The sequence below is a fragment of the Pelobates fuscus genome, chromosome 8 (assembly GCF_036172605.1).
Source record: "Pelobates fuscus isolate aPelFus1 chromosome 8, aPelFus1.pri, whole genome shotgun sequence".
In the NCBI taxonomy this organism is placed as follows: Eukaryota; Metazoa; Chordata; class Amphibia; order Anura; family Pelobatidae; genus Pelobates; species Pelobates fuscus.
The window spans coordinates 61,765,489-61,786,672 of NC_086324.1; the positions used below are offsets into that span (position 1 = coordinate 61,765,489).

A 21,184-nucleotide genomic window follows, 5' to 3' on the forward strand; every position below is an offset into this window, starting at 1 on the left:
AGAGTGGTACCCCCTAGATCACGTGGCAAAATACATTGCCGCTTGTATTAGGAAATCGCTTGACAAGGTGGCAAGGAAAAAACTCCAGGCAAAATGTCCGGCCCCACAATTCCTGATATGGAATTGCCCAATTTTTAGGCAAATCTGGTTGGAAGGCCAAGAATGGCCTGGATTTTGCCTTGCGGAACTGCCAGGATAAAATCCTGGATGTCCTTGGACCGAGTGCAAAAATATTCGACATGGTCGAAACAGCACTGGCTGGTGGTATACCTGCAGATTTGTTAGCCATCAGGGGGCGGATCCAGCGATGTTTGCTGGGCAACGCCAATAATGCAGTAGCCACTGAAAGATGCAAGGCAATAATGCAGTAGCCACTGAAAGATGCAAGGCAAGGCAATTATATAATACAAATATAGCCTAAGCTGGTAAACCTAGCTCTCTCAGAGCCTGGGCCACAGGCAAAAGGCCTCCTGTTTGGAGATAACTTTGTGAAAGAGTTGGGCACATATGTAGGTACCTTTACGGTACTTGATAAGGCGCAAGCCAGCATGAAAGTTTTTTGGCTGGGCTGGCAGATATCGGGCCGTCTTCCTGGCCATTCATCACGGGATTCATACCGGGCTTCTCGAGGCTAAATCCACTTCAGGTTTCCAGCACCGGAGTCCAAGTCCACCTCACCGTTCTTCCCAGTTAGGGGCAGGCCTTGGCAGTCTCGTGGACCCAGAGGTTCTTCTACTTATAGCAAAAACACAATAATAGGTCGCGCTGTACAGGAAATATTACAATAAATAGATAAAAATATATATTTTACTCACATATGATAAAAGGACAAACAGAGCATAAAAATAGATATGTGCATAATAGTCCCAATATATAGTAAACTTCTTGTGGGTTCCAATAGGCTAATAGCGACTTGATAGTGTAGTCAATGAGAGGCTGGATCTTCTATAGCTATATAGGAAATCTTGACTCAATGGCGGACATGTGAATGAAAAAAAAAACAGAAAGACTCCAATAGTGCAAACTGTGTTTGAGTAGATGGAATAAAGTGTATGTTAGGGAGGTATTTCATTCACCTATTCAAGAGCATGTACTTGCTCAAGTGTGATTAGCATTCAGTGGCGTTGGCCCCCCACTGTCGGGATATAGGTGTAGATAATTCCTCGATAGGAAAGAAAAATAGAAACCAAATATAGTGCTCACTGTATTAATAAAAGTAAGTCTGAGAAGTAGAGGGCGTACTCACATTTGAATGAGCAGGATATACTGCTCAATATGATGGCGTGGGTGGTATAATCCCCACCTAGGATTCTTTGGATGATGGTCTGCTCCAAAGTGACGTATGACCGGGTTAAAAAATATATATATAAATAAATAAATAGGAATAATAAAATGAAATAGAATAAAAGGTATATGGCGAATAAATAGTAAAAAAGCCAATATTCCTTTATTAATACAATAAAAATATATATAAAAATAGCCAAAACGCGTTTCGCCACACAGGGCTTTATCAACTGGCAATAATAGTAATTAACCTGGTACATAGAAGCTTATATAAACTTAGGGGATACATGATTATTCAAATGTTGGCGCCAAAATGACATCATCAATACAGTGAGAATAATTATTCACAGTATTTCAGTACAGGCAGAGTACATTACGGCGATGTCCAATGTAGTGGCAGATTGGAATTCCAGACACCTACGAGATACCAGCAATTGGCGACTGAACCCTTCTACCTTTAGCTGTTTACAGTCACTTTGGGGCCCTTTAGATATCGACCTGTTTGCATCACGTTTGAACTCCCAACTGCCAAAGTTCTTCAGCTGGAGACAAGATCCAAAAGTTCTAGCGGCAGATGCTTTTCTTCAACCATGGCCGAATACTCACCATTACGCCTTTCCCCCTTTCTATCTAATCGCTCGGACTCTATTACATCTCAGGTGTTACCAGACCTCCTTGATCCTCATATCTCCTTTCTGGAGGACTCAACCATGGTTCCCTACACTCATGGAAATGTCCATAGACTTCCCGAGGTTACTACCGGTATTCTCCGACCTCTTACTGGACCCCAGCAGGAACTCACATCAACTTCTAGTCCAGGAACATCCCATATCTGCATCTGTGAGTCATGTTTTGACTGCACTTTTTGACCATGGCCTATCGTACAATACATTTATACAGGGAGTGCAGAATTATTAGGCAAGTTGTATTTTTGAGGATTAATTTTATTATTGAACAACAACCATGTTCTCAATGAACCCAAAAAACTCATTAATATCAAAGCTGAATATTTTTGGAAGTAGTTTTTAGTTTGTTTTTAGTTTTAGCTATTTTAGGGGGATATCTGTGTGTGCAGGTGACTATTACTGTGCATAATTATTAGGCAACTTAACAAAAAACAAATATATACCCATTTCAATTATTTATTTTTACCAGTGAAACCAATATAACATCTCAACATTCACAAATATACATTTCTGACATTCAAAAACAAAACAAAAACAAATCAGTGACCAATATAGCCACCTTTCTTTGCAAGGACACTCAAAAGCCATCCATCCATGGATTCTGTCAGTGTTTTGATCTGTTCACCATCAACATTGCGTGCAGAAGCAACCACAGCCTCCCAGACACTGTTCAGAGAGGTGTACTGTTTTCCCTCCTTGTAAATCTCACATTTGATGATGGACCACAGGTTCTCAATGGGGTTCAGATCAGGTGAACAAGGAGGCCATGTCATTAGATTTTCTTCTTTTATACCCTTTCTTGCCAGCCACGCTGTAGAGTACTTGGACGCGTGTGATGGAGCATTGTCCTGCATGCAAATCATGTTTTTCTTGAAGGATGCAGACTTCTTCTTGTACCACTGCTTGAAGAAGGTGTCTTCCAGAAACTGGCAGTAGGACTGGGAGTTGAGCTTGACTCCATCCTCAACCCGAAAAGGCCCCACAAGCTCATCTTTGATGATACCAGCCCAAACCAGTACTCCACCTCCACCTTGCTGGCGTCTGAGTCGGACTGGAGCTCTCTGCCCTTTACCAATCCAGCCACGGGCTCATCCATCTGGCCCATCAAGACTCACTCTCATTTCATCAGTCCATAAAACCTTATAAAAATCAGTCTTGAGATATTTCTTGGCTCAGTCTTGACGTTTCAGCTTGTGTGTCTTGTTCAGTGGTGGTTGTCTTTCAGCCTTTCTTACCTTGGCCATGTCTCTGAGTATTGCACACCTTGTGCTTTTGGGCACTCCAGTGATGTTGCAGCTCTGAAATATGGCCAAACTGGTGGCAAGTGGCATCTTGGCAGCTGCACGCTTGACTTTTCTCAGTTCATGGGCAGTTATTTTGCGCCTTGGTTTTTCCACACGCTTCTTGCGACCCTGTTGACTATTTTGAATGAAACACTTGATTGTTCGATGATCACGCTTCAGAAGCTTTGCAATTTTAAGAGTGCTGCATCCCTCTGCAAGATATCTCACTATTTTTGACTTTTCTGAGCCCGTCAAGTCCTTCTTTTGACCCATTTTGCCAAAGGAAAGGAAGTTGCCTAATAATTATGCACACCTGATATAGGGTGTTGATGTCATTAGACCACACCCCTTCTCATTACAGAGATGCACATCACCTAATATGCTTAATTGGTAGTAGGCTTTCGAGCCTATACAGCTTGGAGTAAGACAACATGCATAAAGAGGATGATGTGGTCAAAATACTAATTTGCCTAATAATTCTGCACTCCCTGTATAGGTCACTAACGGACTTCAAGCAGGTAAACATCCATTGGTGTGTCGCCTCCTGCGTGGCATCAGATTTGCACATGCACCATGTCCTAAATATTCCTTCTTATGTGCTCGTTCTCCGACTTTTTAAAAAATTGGCCAAAGAATGAGGACCTTTTGATCAAGCAACTCACTGCTAAACTGGTTATGCTGTTTTTTCTAATCTCCTTTAAACATGTTTGTGCACTGAACCTTAGCTCATTTACGCCAGAGTAAGTGGATTGATCTCATAAGAGCAGACATTAGGCTGTTAGAGTCGGACCTGCCAAGAATGGGGAGCATTGACGTTGTGGCAGGCTTATGCAATATATGATCATATAATGTAACTAAACACCCATTATTTTTTGCCTAGGTGAGGTGTTTTTAAATAAAACTATTACAATCTGTGAGATTTGTAATTATTGTTTAGTGAATAAGAGAGTGCAGTGGATTGTGTATTTTGTATGTTATACAACATGCTTTTGTTACATTTACCTAGAGATATACCATGGGTAAAATAGACAATGTACATTTTGTCTGATTCTATTTTGACAAGCCAACAAGCCAATCTGCCATAAGATAGTTTGCTTTCTGGTGACCTCTAGCGGCTATTAAATGTAATTGTGGAATTGATACATAGTACTTCGATATTTACTCATACTACCTCAATCTGTGACTCCTTTTAATATAGTTCATGTTACAAAAGCAAGCCCTCTTTAAATGTAGCCACGCACGTACACGAAGTGGTGCCTTGTATATCCCCTTGCTTTAATAGATCTTGTCTAAAAATGGACATAAATGGCAAAACAAATACGTTTTCCCACAGTCGCTCTACTTGTCATGGATATGGATAACAATAGGGATACAGCTAGATGCTATAAAATAAGACAAAAGCAGCACAAAGTGATGTACAGCATACACGCTCTACTTGACATGTCGTTTATCCGGAAATGATCATTTATGTGTTAGAGATACAGAAGCCAACAATTTAGCAGAGCAGCACCCAATCTAATAGTAACATTCACTTGGTTATTTTCTGTACAGGTGATTCATATTTTGTACAGTGCTGAGTATTAGGTTCATTGCCCCTAGACTTTTCTCTATGGAACCCCTGTTTGGCATTGAAGGTTCCTAGCGTTCCAAAGTTCCCAGTTATTTATAGGGACATTTTTAACCTACCTTTGCCAGGCCTTCTGGCCTGCTACCATATCATCAGAGACGCACTAGTTGAATTCCTGGTAAAGCGTGAACTTCTGGGTGTTAAGGCTGTATCATTTGTACCAACATTTCAAAGTTTAACACTTGAACTGACCTAGATCGCCTATTAAAGAACACTGCCTACTAACAACAGTAACAATAGTATGTAACACATTTGAGTTCTAGAAGGTAACTACAAACTCCCAGTTAATAGTAGTGGATAAAATATGGCTTCTACCAGTAAAACTATACATGGACTCAACTGTTATTTTTAGTCCGTTACCACGGACACGCAAATAATTCATATAAATAGATACAGTATATTGTTATCCTGTGATATTTTTTTTTTAGGAGATTGCTGTGTAACACTATCGATCACATATTTTAAAACCCCACATATCATATAAAACAGAACTGATGGTAATATTTTATCCCTTGATGCGAATGTATATTTACCGATGTTAAAAATTTCCAAACACACTGTCAATGTTAATATGTGTAAACTTATTTGACAAGTTAAAACCGGCGGCTTAACACAGTGGGGCAATCTTTCCAAAAAGCTTCACGCTGGCTCCATTGCTTGTTAAATCTCCTTGAGTGTTGGGATTATTGACACTCACATACTTGCCCACCTCTCTGGCCTCCACATGCTCTACGTAGAAACAGCAATAACTGCTGCTTGGTTTTATTGTACAGAATATCCTTAGAACAACAACTATTGATCCAACACCCACAGGTTTTTTTTTTTTTTCCTGCCTGGCAACTAACTTTTCTTAATAAAATCTCATATGCTCATAAACCCTTTTAATACCTACATGTTGCTCTGCTCAACCCTATGAAGTGTTGATTAGTGTACAAATGGGATTGAAAGGGGTAATCAGTGTAAAATATGGGATAGATGCATATAGGGTTATTCACTGAAATGAGAGTTCAAAGTGGTTATTATTACCTTGAAGTTAAAATTCAAACAGGAAACATTCTCTAAGTTCAATCTGTTTCTAGGTGGGCTACCAAGGTCTAAAATTTAAAGTTCACTTTGAGTTCACTTTGAATATTCACTTTAGTAAATAACCCTGATAGAATAGAAATCGTACATAAAAGGAGGTTAGAGTGTATACAGTACATACAAATCTGTTTTTTGTGCCACCTATTGTCCATTTTTGGGTGGGACTCTGTGGTGTAGCTTATTTAATTTTTCAGTCACTTGATGTTGTCTTTAACAAAGCCCCTTTTTTGGGAACTTATTTCTTTCTTTTTACGTGTATATCATTTTGCAAAATGTGTAGTGGTGGCTGGATAATGGAATTTTTTAATCCGGGTTGATAAATTAGAAAGATTCCCAGAGGCTTGTTTAACTTGAATTTTGTTGTCATATAAATTAATAATACTCCCGCTATTTAAATGAGCCTCTGATGGACCCCTGTGATGATTAAAAAATTTACTCCACAGCCATCACTTACACATAACGTTTATACCACACAATCTCTGTTTCTTTAATCAAACTCCTTAATAATTTTACAAGATGCTGTCAGCCTTTTGTTAGGTTGATGGAAGCACCATGTGTTTTACGTGACTGATTCTCAGAAATTAAGATGTTTTGATTATATTTAAACAAGAGACTTATTTTTCCTTCTGATTTATTTTTTCTTACGTTATTAAAACATTCGTTTTTTTTTTTATTATGCACTTTGTCTTTTAATGATACGAGATATCTGAAGAGTTTGGTGGAAGGTTAACAATGGTATAAACAGCAATGTGATATACGTTGTATGTGTTTTTATTTTTGACGTTTATAAAGAAGGAGAACCAATTCAAATGCTATGATAGTGTCAGATCTCAAGCTAATCATGTAAAATCCCTTATGTTTTGGGTTCTGACGCAGTCAATATATAAGGCCACACAAATGTGTGAGTTCATTTCATCACCGTAACCACTCCTTTTCGCAGAAAACATTAATATGTCACCCTCCTAATGCATACGGTAATGAGCATGTGACAATGCTCCTTATAGCCCCCTTGCATTAGGTCTCATACCCTTCTTCAGCCCCTATTCGTACACCAATGCTTTTCAGAGCCCTTCATTAAAGTGGCATTATGGTATGAAAACAGATTGTTCACCAGGTCACATAAACATTTAAAGAAGATCTTAATACTTTTATGGCAAAACATAATTTCAATTTCCTAAGGCTGCCAAGAGATGGCTATGCTGGTAAACAGCCATTCCTTAAAACTCGAATGAAAGTAGTTTTGAAGGTTCTTCAATGAGAGGTCAGAATTTTAGCTATCATAGCTAAATGTATGCTCAAGAAGGGATATGGGTATACATTTGTAAACATGTAAGAAGAGGGAACATTCCTCTTTTGTTCTTTCAATGCAGTTCCCAGCAGGAAGATCAGGATAGGAGGCTCCCGCCTGCTCCAGATTAAAGGAACCCGCAGTTTCCGGGTGAAGAAAGGAGGCTCCCTGTCCAGCATTCGCCGGGCCGGCAGCCTAAAGAGCACCAAACTAACACGACAGGACTCAGGGTCCGAGAATGAGGACATCCAACTGTCACAGAGCAGGGATACTGTTACTGACATAGGTAACCCAGAGGAGAGGATCCAACGGGGTAAATGTAGCAAATAGAAATAAGACTTACTTGCCAAAAACAAAAGACTCTACATCTAGGCCATGATACCAGTAGTAATTCCTAATACCTTTATTTTTAATTTTATGAATACTAGAGACCAGATAAGTTTTAAGCATTTTAATATACTACATCCACATCTGGCACTGTGGTGGCTATATTATTACTAAAACTTTAAAGGAACGTTCCAAACTATACAAAAACATGTGCATGACAATTAAAAAAAAAATACAAAAAATGCAGACCAACAACACACGTACACAAAAGAAGCCAAAGTTTTATGAGTTATCATTTATTATTCATTTTTTCACGTTTCTGTTGATAATCCCCAAACAATTTTGTGTTTGCGAGCTAAGTTCAAACCTAAATGCAGTGGCTTATTGACGTCTAGTTACCATGGCTGACGTTTTAATTCACATACATGTAAAGGATGCATACATGGACTGCAGATCTTTCTAATAAATCTGAACCAATCTGCTCTGCTTGAAACATATAGAAAATATAGAGAACCAATGCAGGAGATTCCATCTTCTATGCCCAATTTTTATTTTTTGTGTCCTTTAATATACATTTTTTTTTTACAAAATACATTACAAGACAGTGTTTCATGGAGCAAGATTTAGAATTTGTAATATAGTTTATCCTATATTTGTGGCACCAGAATCACTCATATCTCATTTGCTTAATTCCAGACCCATATTGTAATGTTTGGTTTTAATATTTGTGGTTTTTAATTGGTCCTTCAGACAATTTTGCATATTTTCTACATTTCATTATACTATGGTTCTCCTTCATTGAGTGATGCTAGGTCTATATCTCAATACAAAACTGTTAGAACCAACATTTCACCTCTTTATATCTTTTCTCGACATCTATACTTATTCCAAACTCACCACCTCATGACCATATTACCCAGAACAAAGAGACTATGATAAAGAATGCTACTTTCTTACGATAAACATTATTAAACATCCTAAACAATTTCCTTTAAAGATGTAATACAAACCTACTAGAGGAATCATGTAAATCCCTCCATTGCTCTTACAAGTCCCTACTGTAAAAAACAATAGAATTTTAGAGTATGTTTTTGTTTTTAACCTGACGTCTAGTACAATTTCCGCACACCAAGCAGATAGTTCCAAAAGAGGTTCTTAAAGAGATCATTCACAGCTAAACCCTATACATGCAGATCAGTTAAATGGTTTGCAGCATCTTAGAGCTGCAGGGAATTCGTTCTCCACTTTTGTCCCATCCCCTTGAGGGACATGTGCTGTGTGCTTGTTGTTGCCAACCCAGCTAGCAGTCAGAGGGGGTGGGAGCAGGGACAATGTCTCGTGTTGCTGTGTTGTGAACCCATTTATGCATGGCTGGGCAAGCAGGGGAAATAGTACTGCCATTCCATATGTAAGACTGTCTAACTAATGGCTTCTTTGATGTTTGATGTTTGTCTTGGAGAAGAAGGGAGCCCATGGAGCACTAGTGAGCCAAGTATTGAGCCAGAAGGAGGCAACATTGGCACAGAAGAAAGCTACCATCGCAACATGTCTTGGCTGCATGTGAGTAACATGACAGCAGAATTATTTAAGTCTCAGGATACCTTGCCATGCATACTTTGTACTGCTAGAGTGACATGTCTGAATGAAATGGATCCAAAAACTAAAAGTGCGGTGGATCTTGAAATAAAGATAGATTAGTTTGTGGATAATTACATATTACTTTTTACCTTATATGATGACATATTCACATTGTGATTGAGAAGGAGACAGGGGGGGACAAATATTGTACGTTGAGAATAGGTTAGGCAAGGAACGACTAACGGGTACCAGTAACTAGTGAGTTGTTAACAAAAGGAAATTTTTATGAAACAATAGAATATCACTGACATTGTCTCTTTGGGTGCTCAACAGAACACTGTTACTGATTTCTTTTATCTGTTACCATTTTCTACTATCATGCTTGAGTGAGAGAATACAATGTTGATGTGGATGAAATCTCAAATCATTGCAAAAGGGGCTTCTATGAAACAAAAAAACAAGATGGTGGTGGCAAAAGATCATGTTACAGGGATTATAAGGTCCTCCTGTATTTAATCCACAAATTTTACAAATCAGCAAATCTGTCATCTGTGGGAGAATTTCCACAAAAAAAGAAATACTAAAATATTAAGGTCCCTTTATTGACAGCCAGGTCAACTTGAATTGCTATGTTGATAGCTTTGATAAGAATTGCTTTTTAGTTATTTGTTTAAGGTCTGGAAAATAGGGCAAAGTTTAGCAAGGTGGAGATTAAATATTCTACAAGAATGGTACAACAATAGAGGCTTGAGTTGGGGATGAACGCTTAGAACAGTAGTAGGCAATCTTCTGCACTCCAGATGTTATGGACCAGATCTCCCATAATGGAAGACAAAGGAACAAAAAATTGAAAAATTTGGAGCAGCATTAATTGACTGAACAAAAAACAGCAGCATATAAAAGAAAACAGACAAACAGAAAAAAAAAAAAACTAGTGCAGTATGTTTATCCAAAATGTAGGACACACAACAGAAAATCAAAATGTTAACTAATATGGGGTGGAGCTAAAATCAGCTCTGGATAAAACAGCATACAGTGGTATAAATCCCCACTTGTATGATATCCCTCAGGTAATTATTAATGACAGAGTAAAAAATAGGATGGGCCATATAGCACAAGAAAATAAGACAAATAGTGCTCTCCATATTGGTATAAAGATGAAAAATACAAGTATTAAATCTACTTACATTTAAGAGAGCAGGCAAACTGCTTTTTGTTTCAAAGCATGAATGGTATAAACCCTGTGATAAACTCTGCTCCCCACGTACATTTGCCATGGACTCCTGGAGGAGTGTAGAAGCCGGCCTGCTGCCCACCAACTATGGTCCAGGTCTGGGACACCGTTTGTGAGTTACTCTGCCCAGCCACCATTAACAGCTTTGCCCCTGGTTTGGCACTTTCCCTTCATGCGAATAGAACCGAACGCTGGCTCTCTAGTAGCCGTTCGCATGAACCAAACCCACAAATAGTCCCATCGGTACTTAGCCGCGAGCGCTATAAAACTAAATTCGGCATGAGGACTTTGTGGGTTCCCGGTCACCTCAGCGGGACTTAGCTGCGAATGTTATGGAACTGTTTTCGGCATGAGGTGACCGTGTGGTTCCCAGACAACTTGGTTCACGGTTTTGAACCACATTGAAATCCGACAGGAGAGCGCTTTTTGGAGGGAAGGTGCCTGAGACTAAGGGGAACAAACGCTACCTAAGAGCCAGGCGGATGACCCCGTATTAACACGGTGGTGTTTCCCCTACACTGCATGGATCTGAACTCTATTTTGAAAACTTGGGCACTCAGATCAGCGCTATTCAACAATGTATTATTTGTGGGGTTATTTTATGTTTTAATTATGTTTTGGGGTATTTTTATGTTTGTTTGCCTCTCTGTTCATGGGAGATAATTAGCTTACTGGACTTAAATGCAATTATCTCCCAGGCCCAGAGATTCCTGGGAGGGGCTTATGGTGAAGACAATGGAGATCCCCTGCTGGGGTTTGTGTATAAAAAGGCTGTGTTTGGATGCATTAAACCAGTTGTACTCCCAGAGCTATGTGTTGTCTAGTTACTGGGAGGTGAAGGGCTATAATCACTGCTTAGCACCTTGTTCCAGTTCGTGGAGGATTCGGCAGGGAAAGTCCTTGTAAGAACTAGAGCTCCCAGAACTGTGTGTCGTCCAGTCCCTGGGAGGGAATAGAGCTAGTCTCTATCCGGTTCCAGTACAGAGAGGCTCCAGGAGGACCCCAGTCAAGCCACAGCGATTAGAGCAGAAGGTTTTCTCCTGTTCCAGCTAGGAAGCGGTCCTTGGTGGAGGTACCCAGCCGGGGTACAGGGAGCTCCACTACAACACCCACCTAGGATTCTTTAGATGGTAGTTTACAGGTGGTGGTAGCAGGTGCCAGGTAGAAAACCACATTCTTAAAGAATGTCAACCTGCTGCACTTCAGTAATCGAAAAAGTAAAGAGGAGAAGTTCTTATTTGGAATGACTGCTTTTTGAGAATTAGGCAGGAATCTCGTTAGCGACCAAGCTAAGGCAATATATCTTAGTGACAAATGAAGAGATCAACACAATAAATGTATTGGTGAGTTTTATCAGCATTCATGCTGTACTGGATTCGAAAGAAAGTTGTTGAATTGTTATTATTAAGAATAACAAAAAGCGACCTGCAACGGAACCTTGATGGAGAGATATGATGAGAACCCAGATAGGGTAGTGATGTGATGCCAAGATAATGAATGGAATCAATAGACATGTGTCTTCCTAGCTTCATGTTTTCATGGCTAAAGATCATTTGTAGAAACCTGTGGTAAACTTGAGATATATTAAACCATTAGTTACTTTGGTAAGGGAGTCAACTAGAAATTTGGGATTGACATTAGTTTGGAATTAGGAGAGCCAGGGGAAGAGCTTTAGGAAGGGGTCCCTAGGTGACATTTAGGCTCAAGCCCTGGTTGTTTTTTGATACTAGCAATACCCCTGATTGCAGAGCAGCCAAGCGTCTTTCTTTATACCATGCCATAATCCAAGGATGTTTTAAGATTGGGGGGAGGGTGGGGAGATGGTGACATTTGCCCTTAATTAGATTTGGGAATCCAAGTGTGCAACTCCATGTAATACCAATGCAGGTATATCACTAAAGCATGTATAGCTTCCTATCCATGACATCTAAAATTGGCCCATCCAAGTAATTTATAAAATAATTCTTAATTGCATTAATGCCTCACAAAGTAGATACCGGGTTGTTTTTGTTGTTGGCAGGTAATGATCCTTTTATGCAACCAGCAGAGCTTCATTTGCACCCATGTGGACTACTGCCACCCTCACTGCTACCTTCATCACAGTCGCTCCTGTGCAAGATTGGTCAGAGCCATCAAACTACTCTATGGAGATACAGTAGATTCTCTCAAAGAAGACAATCTAGGTTGTAGCTCTGGTCTTAGGGGCAAAAAGGTGAAAGAGGTGAGTTTATCATACCTGTGGTTATCCCCTAAAAACAGTAATAGTGTTGATGAACATTAATGTGTTTTACACAGTAAAATAAAATGAGTCTTATGTGTTGAAGTTCAAATTATGTAAGATGACATGCTTTACTTATGCTTCAGATATTTTCTGTGATGTTGCTTATGCCAAATGTATTATTATAATTTTTTTTTGGAAGACTTAATTTTTGTTCTTTCTTCAAATTGAATTTTGTTTGAGAATTTTCTCAGGAGGCAAGTTCCAGCACAATGAGCAAACAAAATATAGATATGAACCCAGGGCAGAAAAAAATCAAGATAGAACATTGAATAGGAATGGGTACATCTGGGGGCAAGATTTGTCAGATCATTAAAACACATTTTTATTGTTATTATAACTGTATGTTTATGGTTTGATTTGGATTCACTATTCGCTCTTCACTCTACTGAATATGTTACTTTTCTTCTGTTCCTGGAAAAATAATACCCTAAAATAAAAGAAAAGGAAAGAAAACAAAAATAAAATAAATTAGATTTTTCTTCGAAACATATTATATTTCTAATAAAACTGGCTTTTTTTCATTTAGTGCTCCGATAAATCTTGTCTTCGAACGCCATCTCTGAAGAAGAGAGTGACAGAGGCCAACTTAGAGGGCAAGAAAGACAGCGGGATGCTGAAATACATAAGGCAGCAGGTACGTAGTCTTTTTACTGGGTGGGTGTAAATACTTAAAAAGTAATAACCAATAACAAAATATAAGCATTTTAATAATTTTATTTTATTAGCTCTCAAAAATAATGTGATAATAATATGCTAATTGCAACAACAAAAATAAGCTAGTCAAAAAAAGATGTAAGTATGTATGGGTATCAAGAGGTGAGGGAGCAGGAGTCAAGATGTTATGGCTTATACACAGAGGTCATTGAGTTTAGTCATACTGTTTCATCTTAACTAGAATGATCAATTAAGATTGTGCAAACTAGTATTGGCAGAGCCCATTGTGCCTGGTGCTGACAATTATGATTGGCCTAATTACAGAGTCTTATCAACAGGAAACACTAAAACCGTTATACCTCCCAAACGCCATGTATCTGGTGGAGGTGGAGGTGGTGCTGGAGGGAAACTCACAGGATGTAGCTATGCTAATCTCTCGCTTTCATCTTTCAAGTAAATCCATATCCCGTAACAGCAGTGTCCGGTGAAGCAGGATTCCGGTGGGCGGGGTAAAATGGTGGGCCACTGATGTGAATCACATAACCAGAAGCGTCCAAAGGGACAAACATACCCAAAAAGAGGGTGTGTCTGCACAAAAATGTGAAGGTCAGCCTGGTGTAAATGCATGTCAGGCTGCCTGCCAATCATGCAGGATGACCAACCAAGGGCATACTGTGCAGACATCACCCTGAGCTTGGCATAAATGCGTCTAATGATGCACTAGCTCTACCCTTTCTAAGGACTGTTCCCTAGCACTGGCTGGTCCACTCCTCTCCTAACCTTCTTACTAGCAGGCAGAAGCTCCTGTTATACAGTCTGGAGCAAAGAAAAATTGTCTGAAGTGAGTGTAGAAGAAAGGGAACATACCACAGTGTAAGAGATACTGAAGCAGCAAGAGCATTTGCATAATGCGTAAAGTCAGCTTTATCTTAACTAATTTCATTTTCAGTCAGTCCACACTAGTTTTGTTCCCCTATATTCCTCTTAAGTTTCCATACTTAATCAAGAGCATGTGAAGAGTAGTAAAAAAAAAATGCTCAGCGCAGAATTCGGAGACCTTTTTTATTGGAATAACAGAATTTTTAATGACAAGGTTACAGAAGCATTTCTGAGCAAGACAACACATAGAATTCAAAGTTGAGTTGTGATACAGGGGTTAAAGCGACATGAGTGCAGATAAGACACGTTTGATAGAACATAGACACCATTCTCGCAGAGGGTTATAACTATCTTATGTGAAAATCACCGAGTGAGAGGGGAGAGAAAAAAAAAACTAGCGAACGGTGCAGAAGATGGTGTGGGAAGGGGGGTTAGGCATGAATTCCCATCCAAGAGTTACAGCAAGCATGTCAAACTCAAAGTCTGGCATGGGCCACATAAACAAGGTTTAAGGTTTATGTGGGCCGCAAAAAAAAAAATACCTTAAATTTTCATAGAAACGCAGGTTTTATTTTTAACCCCAGCATCCCCCTCTACTAAACCAGAGCACCCCTCTCTAATAAATCTCACACATACTCACTGACAGACAGACACACACATACAGACACACTGACAGACACACACATACTCACTGACAGACACACACACAGACACACACACACATACTCACAGACAGACAGACATACACACACATATTTACTGACAGACAGACACACACTGCTCCCTCGCGCAGTTTAGTGACCGCGTCATATTCCGGCGCCCAGCTTCACTACAGACTCTGCGAGGGAGCAGCGAGGAGCAGTAACGCTGAGCTCCCTCGCTGGCCCTCCTCCCCAGCCGGGTAAGTGTTAGCAGAGTAGGAACCTACAATATGGGGAAAGCAGGTACCTACTCTGCTATAACACCAGCATGTACTGCCAGTTACAGGATATGTATGAAGGCCTATATCGAGCATACACAGACACAAGTACACACTCACACTCATGTACATATACCTATACACAAGTAGTGCATATGTACAAGTATACACAAGAACATACACACTATACCCAAGTACATACAATATACATATAAATACAACCAAATGCCCAAATATATGTACATGCACAGCTACATATACATCCACACACATGCACCAATACATGTACCTACACATATACCAACGTGCCTACACATATATAGACCCATATATATGTATATGTACATGTACACATACACTCATTCACATATACATACATGTATGCATGTATATATACACTTTATACATACACACACAAATACATACATGTATACGCATACACATAAATACATGAACACATATACATATACATACATGCACATGAACTCATATACACAAATATAAATGCACAGTCACATATATAAGCATACATGCATAAGAGCATGGGAAAGCATAGGTCTACACACAGTTCTTTGTATATTAATAGAATAAGCATATTTAAATGTGTTTTGAAGTGTTGATACATATGACAGAACGGTAAGATAATGTGGGGGAGTGTTCATGTAAAGTGTTGGTAGTGGGACAGGAAACCCAAATCAATATTTAGTCCTTTATTCTTGCTGTTACACAATTTGATCATTTTGGCTTCAAAGTTTTTCTTTCTTTCTTGGGTATTTTTTTTTTAAAAATCCTTTCAGTACTTTGATTTTTAGCTCCTTCATTGAGTGGCCAGGCTGGGTAAAATGGTTTCCCACAGGAGTGCAGTACGATTCTTCTTTGTGGAGTTTAATGGAGTGTCTGTGCATTTTCAATCTGCCATTTAATGGCTGCGTGGTTTCCCCAATGTTGCATCCTAGGTGGAATTTGGTGCATTGAATCATGTATACCACATTGCTGGATGTGCTGAAGTATGAACCTTTCACACTGTAGGTTTGATTGTTGTGTGTGGCTGTGTTGTCTGTGCATATGTGCTGACACAGTTTGCAGCAAGTTTTTTTGCATTGACTGGTCCCTTTTTCTTTATTCTTCCCATCAGTGGACAGCTTTCTGTTGATTAATTTTTGTTGGAGGTTTGGTGGTTGTCTGTAGGTCAAGATGGGTGTTTCAGAGTCTCATCTTCTGTTAATATTGGTTGTAGGTCTTTAATGATTTTCCATAAGAGCTGGGTTGTAGGTGACCACAAGTGGCACTAGTGGAGATGTTTTTTCTCTCTGTACTATAGTAGGCGCGTGCGTTTAGATGTTACAGCAGAGTTGATTTGTTTGGTAATAGTCTTTGGTTTGTAGCCTTTCTGTTTTATAGATTGGGAGAGTACATTTAGATTGGAATTACGGTCATTAGGATCAGAGCATGTTACCTCAGGAATGTTGTATGTTGCAATCGGAGAGATTACAATTTAGTAGATCCCACATATTTTAACTGGCCAACCAACTAATTAATTTACTAATGCTATATTATCTATCCCAAATACCCTATTTGTGGCCTCCTGCCATGCTACACTTTTTGCTTAGTTCCTAATTCCAAAGAGTATCCCATTGGTCTTCCTTGCTCTTTTCTAGAATACATCTTAACATTTCTCTAGTGGAATGAATAAAGTAATACTCTGTTCTTTGCAATATAGGTTATGAGCTTGTCTCCAGCTCCTCTGTCCTTGCTAATAAAAGCAGCTCCAATCCTAACCGAGGAGATGTACGGAGACATTCAGCCAGCTGCCTGGGAGCTTCTCCTGAGTGTTGATGAACACATGGCTGGAGCTGCAGGTATGTAGAATATTTAGTTTTTTGTTACTCTGTAACCTTCTTAATTCCGTTCGTATTTAGTATTGTAGCCTCATAGAGTTGTGCATACCATAATATATCTGTATGTATTCCTGTAGCTGCCATGTTCCTGCTGTGTGCCGTGAAGGTTCCGGATGCAGTCTCAGATATGCTTACTTCTGAGTTCCAGCATCCAGAAACAGTACAGAGACTCAATGCTATACTGAAGTTCCATACTCTCTGGAGGTTCAGGTACCAGGTCTGGCCTCGGATGGAGGAAGGTGCACAGCAGATATATAAGGTTTGAATTAGTGTATTTCAGACTGGCCGCATAGGTAAAACTGATTGTATTTTAGCAGGAAATGCTGTAACAAATTTCTACCTGTGACAGATCCCACCTCCAAGTATTAACTTCACCTTACCATCTCCTATTCTGGGAATGCCTTCGGTTCCGATGTTTGACCCACCCTGGGTTCCTCAGAGCAGTGGAAGTGTCCAGGACCCAATTAATGAAGACCAATCAGTAAGTGGTATAGGAAATACAAAGAGATCTATTTTTGTTTGTTTTCTTTCTTTAAAAAAACAAAACTATTTTACATCACACAATGCACATGTACACAAGCTTTTTAGATCTGTCATGCTCAAACCTTCCATTAAACTACACATGATGATTCCAAAACCCAAGTGATGACATTATTATTTTGTAAGAAATAAATGTATGGGTCAGAATCCATTTTATTCATTTAGTTATTTTGTAATTTGCAATCATTTGTTGTGGTTACATTGAGCTACAGAATGTACTCTCCAATTATTTACACACATATTTACAATAACTTTATAAACTATTAGCATTCCAAGATGGCTACTTTGCATGGAGGTGTTGTTGTAAAGTCAATAGTGGTGAATCTTTATTGTGTAACATTATACAAACAGTGGGGAAATGTAGCCTTACAAAGCACACTTTGTGCTGGATAATATTTACTTTAGGTGAAGTTCACAAGCACACAGATTATGCCACCATGACATGAACAAAGGACTCACCAAAAATGGAAACAAAAATCATGAGAACTCAATTAACAAGAAAAACTGGCAGATGCTCTCCAAATTATTCAACATTTATCAAGTCTACTTAAATGAAACGTTACTTATTAGTGATGTGGAACGATATACTGTCCACCCTCCTGTTTTCCTGAAGAATTCTTTCTTCCAGAGAATTCTAATGTCTCCTTAAACCATATATATTTTCCTCTGAGGTTTGGTGAGTTTTACAAAACAGCATGTACTGGAGGCATGAATACGTACTTTTTGTTTTATTTTTCAGAAATCGTTTTCAGCGCGTGCAGTATCTCGTTCTCACCAAAGAGCTGAGCACATTCTCAAAAACCTTCAGCAAGAAGAGGAGAAGAAAAGGTTGGGAAGAGAGGCCAGTCTGATAACAGCCATCCCAGTCACCCAGGAGGCTTGCTATGAACCAACCTGCTCCCCTAACTCTGAGCAAGAGGAAGAAGGTGTGCAGTGAGATAGGTCAATTGCAACATTGAAAAAGTGACAACTACCTTGTTTAATCAAGGCTTAGGCACTGGTGGCAGATCTAGGTCTGGTGATTACCTGGCAGACTTGTGCCCAAACAAAAAACTTTGAATTCATCTCCAAATTTGAACAGAATTGTTTTAATGTGCCAATTATGTTCTTTGTTGAATAATTTAGCTGAATTCAGACAAAGTAACTGGTATTTTTTAAAGCTATTTTATTTTAAATATTTAACTTTGACTCACACAGACAGGTTCATATTAGCTAGATTTCCACATATTTACCTTAATTGAAATTAAGTTTGTCAAAGAGCATTTAATAAATGTGATTATGATGGGAGCCAATCTTCCTGCTGTTATTTTTTGTTTTATTTTTTGTAATCTTTTATTTTTGTGGATAAAGCATGATGTTTACAATATCACGTTTGGCAATATAATGAACAAATAACACAGTAATTTCAAAATGTTGCGGGGACTATCCATTTTTATAGTTTTAATAGCTTTTACAGCCATCTCTCGCCTGTTCTCATGCGAGGAATTGGTGATGTGCTGGGGGGGCTCCTTTCCTATGGCGGTGGGTGCCCTTAGGCTCGTTAGTGTGATGTTACGTATGGCAATAACGAATGGCACGTCTGGGAAGGTGATCTGCTGGTGGCGCTCGGTTAGTGCTGTGAGTGCCCATAGGCTTAGTAGTGGCATGGTATATGTGGCTTGGGCCTAAGGCACGTCTAAATATGTGGGTATCTGGCATTGGTCCTGACGGACCTGGGCATAGGGCTTAGTGCTATAATTGCGTGAAAAGGCTGTATTCGCTTGCTGAGTGTGCGGGTTACGGGCAATATTAACTCTGCTTTGTGCGCTCAAAATAAGGGGGGGGTGGAATTAACTTGGTCATATAATCTGAGCCGTAGCTTATGGAGCCAGTGGGAGGAGGTTATTTAGGAAGGGGGATTAACAGTCCAGGGAACTGTTGGTGCTCCTGCTGTCTACAACAGGTAGAAATACATGGAACTTGCATGGCTGCAACTGTATCAGGTAGGCAGGGCAGCAACTTGTGGGCCCTCTCCTCTGGGCACGAAGGGGGTGATATCTGCCACAGTCCAAGGTGGTCGAGCTGTTTCTTGTGCTGTTTGCGCCGGTATGCCCAATGATCTGAGGAATGCCGGTATTTCAGAAGTGTGTGATAGCTTGTGTGTCACGCCAGCCTTGTCCGCCTGTGGTCTGCGTGAACCCACTTGTAGGGGATGGCTTGATCCCGTAGTAGTTGTGTAACCTGACAAAAAGATTTCCTCCACTGTATAGTGTGTCTTGAATAGTCTCTGTAAAATGCTAGTTGTGCCCCTTCAAACTGCACTGTGGGAGAGTCTCTTGTATCAGGATGTCACTAGCTCCTTCTCATGGCGTAGAGGTTGCCCTGGAGAGCCTGAAGCAGGAATCAATCATTACCTGCTTCGCTTGCCGTGGTGTCAGCAGCGTGGCTATGAGCTGTCGGCAAAAATGTGGCAGTTTGGTTCCAGAAATTGTCACCGGTACTCCCTGGACCCTCAGGTTCCGTGCCTTGTGCCTGTCTTCCATGTCCGGCAGTTGTGCTTGCTGGTCAGCACACTGCTTGCGCAGGGCGTTCAGTGAGGCATCTGTGGCATTGTGTACCTTCCGTGCCCTCCTCCACTGCTGTCACCCTGTTGGTGAGTGTAGCAATATCCTCCCTCACCAGTGCCATATCAGCCTGAAACATGGTCTTGATTTCTTTCACCAGGGCTTTGATATCAGCTTTGGTGGCGGGTGCTGAGTCTCCCTGATCCTGGAGTCCCTGAGGTTCTGGCACCCTCGGCACAGTATGGAGGGTTTAGTGTAGTGGCTATGCTCGTCCGAGGATTGTGAGGTGTAAGCCTCCGGTGCCATCTTGGGATTTGCCGGCCGCGTGGCTGCGCAGAGAAAAGCTCCGATATCTCCAGATCCTGTGCTCGGATATGCCCTGGTTATGGTTATGGTCATATTTTAATCAGCCTTCATCCATGTAATGACACTTCAGTCATGTCAATAGCTATATTAAGCAAACTAATAAAAACAGTTTAAATGGTAATAACAATAGATAAGTCTTTCAGTTTTTCAATCACTGCTTTAAATTTCTGGAATTTCAAGAAGCTTGTTTTATACGTGAATTATAATGAATAGAGAGTGAGCTAAATAAGCTTTTACTGAGCATTTGTGTTAAATATGTACATTAAAAAACTTGCAATCCCTTTGATGTATCACCATTATCATTATTTTATAGATGAAATCATTAAATCTCTCAGTATTCACCATTACCTAGGAGAATGGTGGAATTTTAGGCAGAATTACTCCGTTCGTTAGCCCATATCCGCAGAGTGAGGAAAAGAGAAAAAGCAGAACATAACACTCATTGCTTATTGCATCACATGACTATTTGTAGGGTGATAGGAGTTATACGAAATTTGCTTTCCCCCTCTGACATTAGTCGTGCCCTCAGATGTCCACATTTTGCATTCAGTATACATTCACATTGCTATACATCAGGTCAGTTGATCCATTTAGACAATGTCCATAGAGAAGCATCTCAAGCTTCTAGTCTTGCTATCAGTCCATACTAAAATGAGAGAGCCTTATCAGTTTATTAGTCAGGCAGTTCTTAGAGTCTGAGGCTCATTAGGTTTA

At 39.8% G+C, this 21,184-nt stretch overlaps 1 protein-coding gene across 12 annotated transcripts in view; it reads left to right on the forward strand.

Annotated features, from left to right (window-relative positions):
• UNC80 (unc-80 homolog, NALCN channel complex subunit) overlaps nucleotides 1-21,184 on the forward strand; it is a 157,118-nt gene that overhangs the window by 68,873 nt on the left and 67,061 nt on the right. For 6 of the 12 annotated variants that reach the window (XM_063429937.1, XM_063429939.1, XM_063429940.1 and 3 more), the window contains exons 27-34: nucleotides 7,334-7,537; nucleotides 9,041-9,138; nucleotides 12,411-12,611; nucleotides 13,198-13,305; nucleotides 16,844-16,982; nucleotides 17,099-17,280; nucleotides 17,371-17,502; nucleotides 18,301-18,487. In XM_063429937.1, coding sequence (XP_063286007.1) covers nucleotides 7,334-7,537; nucleotides 9,041-9,138; nucleotides 12,411-12,611; nucleotides 13,198-13,305; nucleotides 16,844-16,982; nucleotides 17,099-17,280; nucleotides 17,371-17,502; nucleotides 18,301-18,487 — 1,251 coding nt within the window. Of the gene's footprint in view, nucleotides 1-7,333; nucleotides 7,565-9,037; nucleotides 9,139-12,410; nucleotides 12,612-13,197; nucleotides 13,306-16,843; nucleotides 16,983-17,098; nucleotides 17,281-17,370; nucleotides 17,503-18,300; nucleotides 18,488-21,184 lie in introns of all 12 variants that reach the window. The other 6 variants (XM_063429942.1, XM_063429943.1, XM_063429946.1 and 3 more) reach the window with 3 other exon arrangements.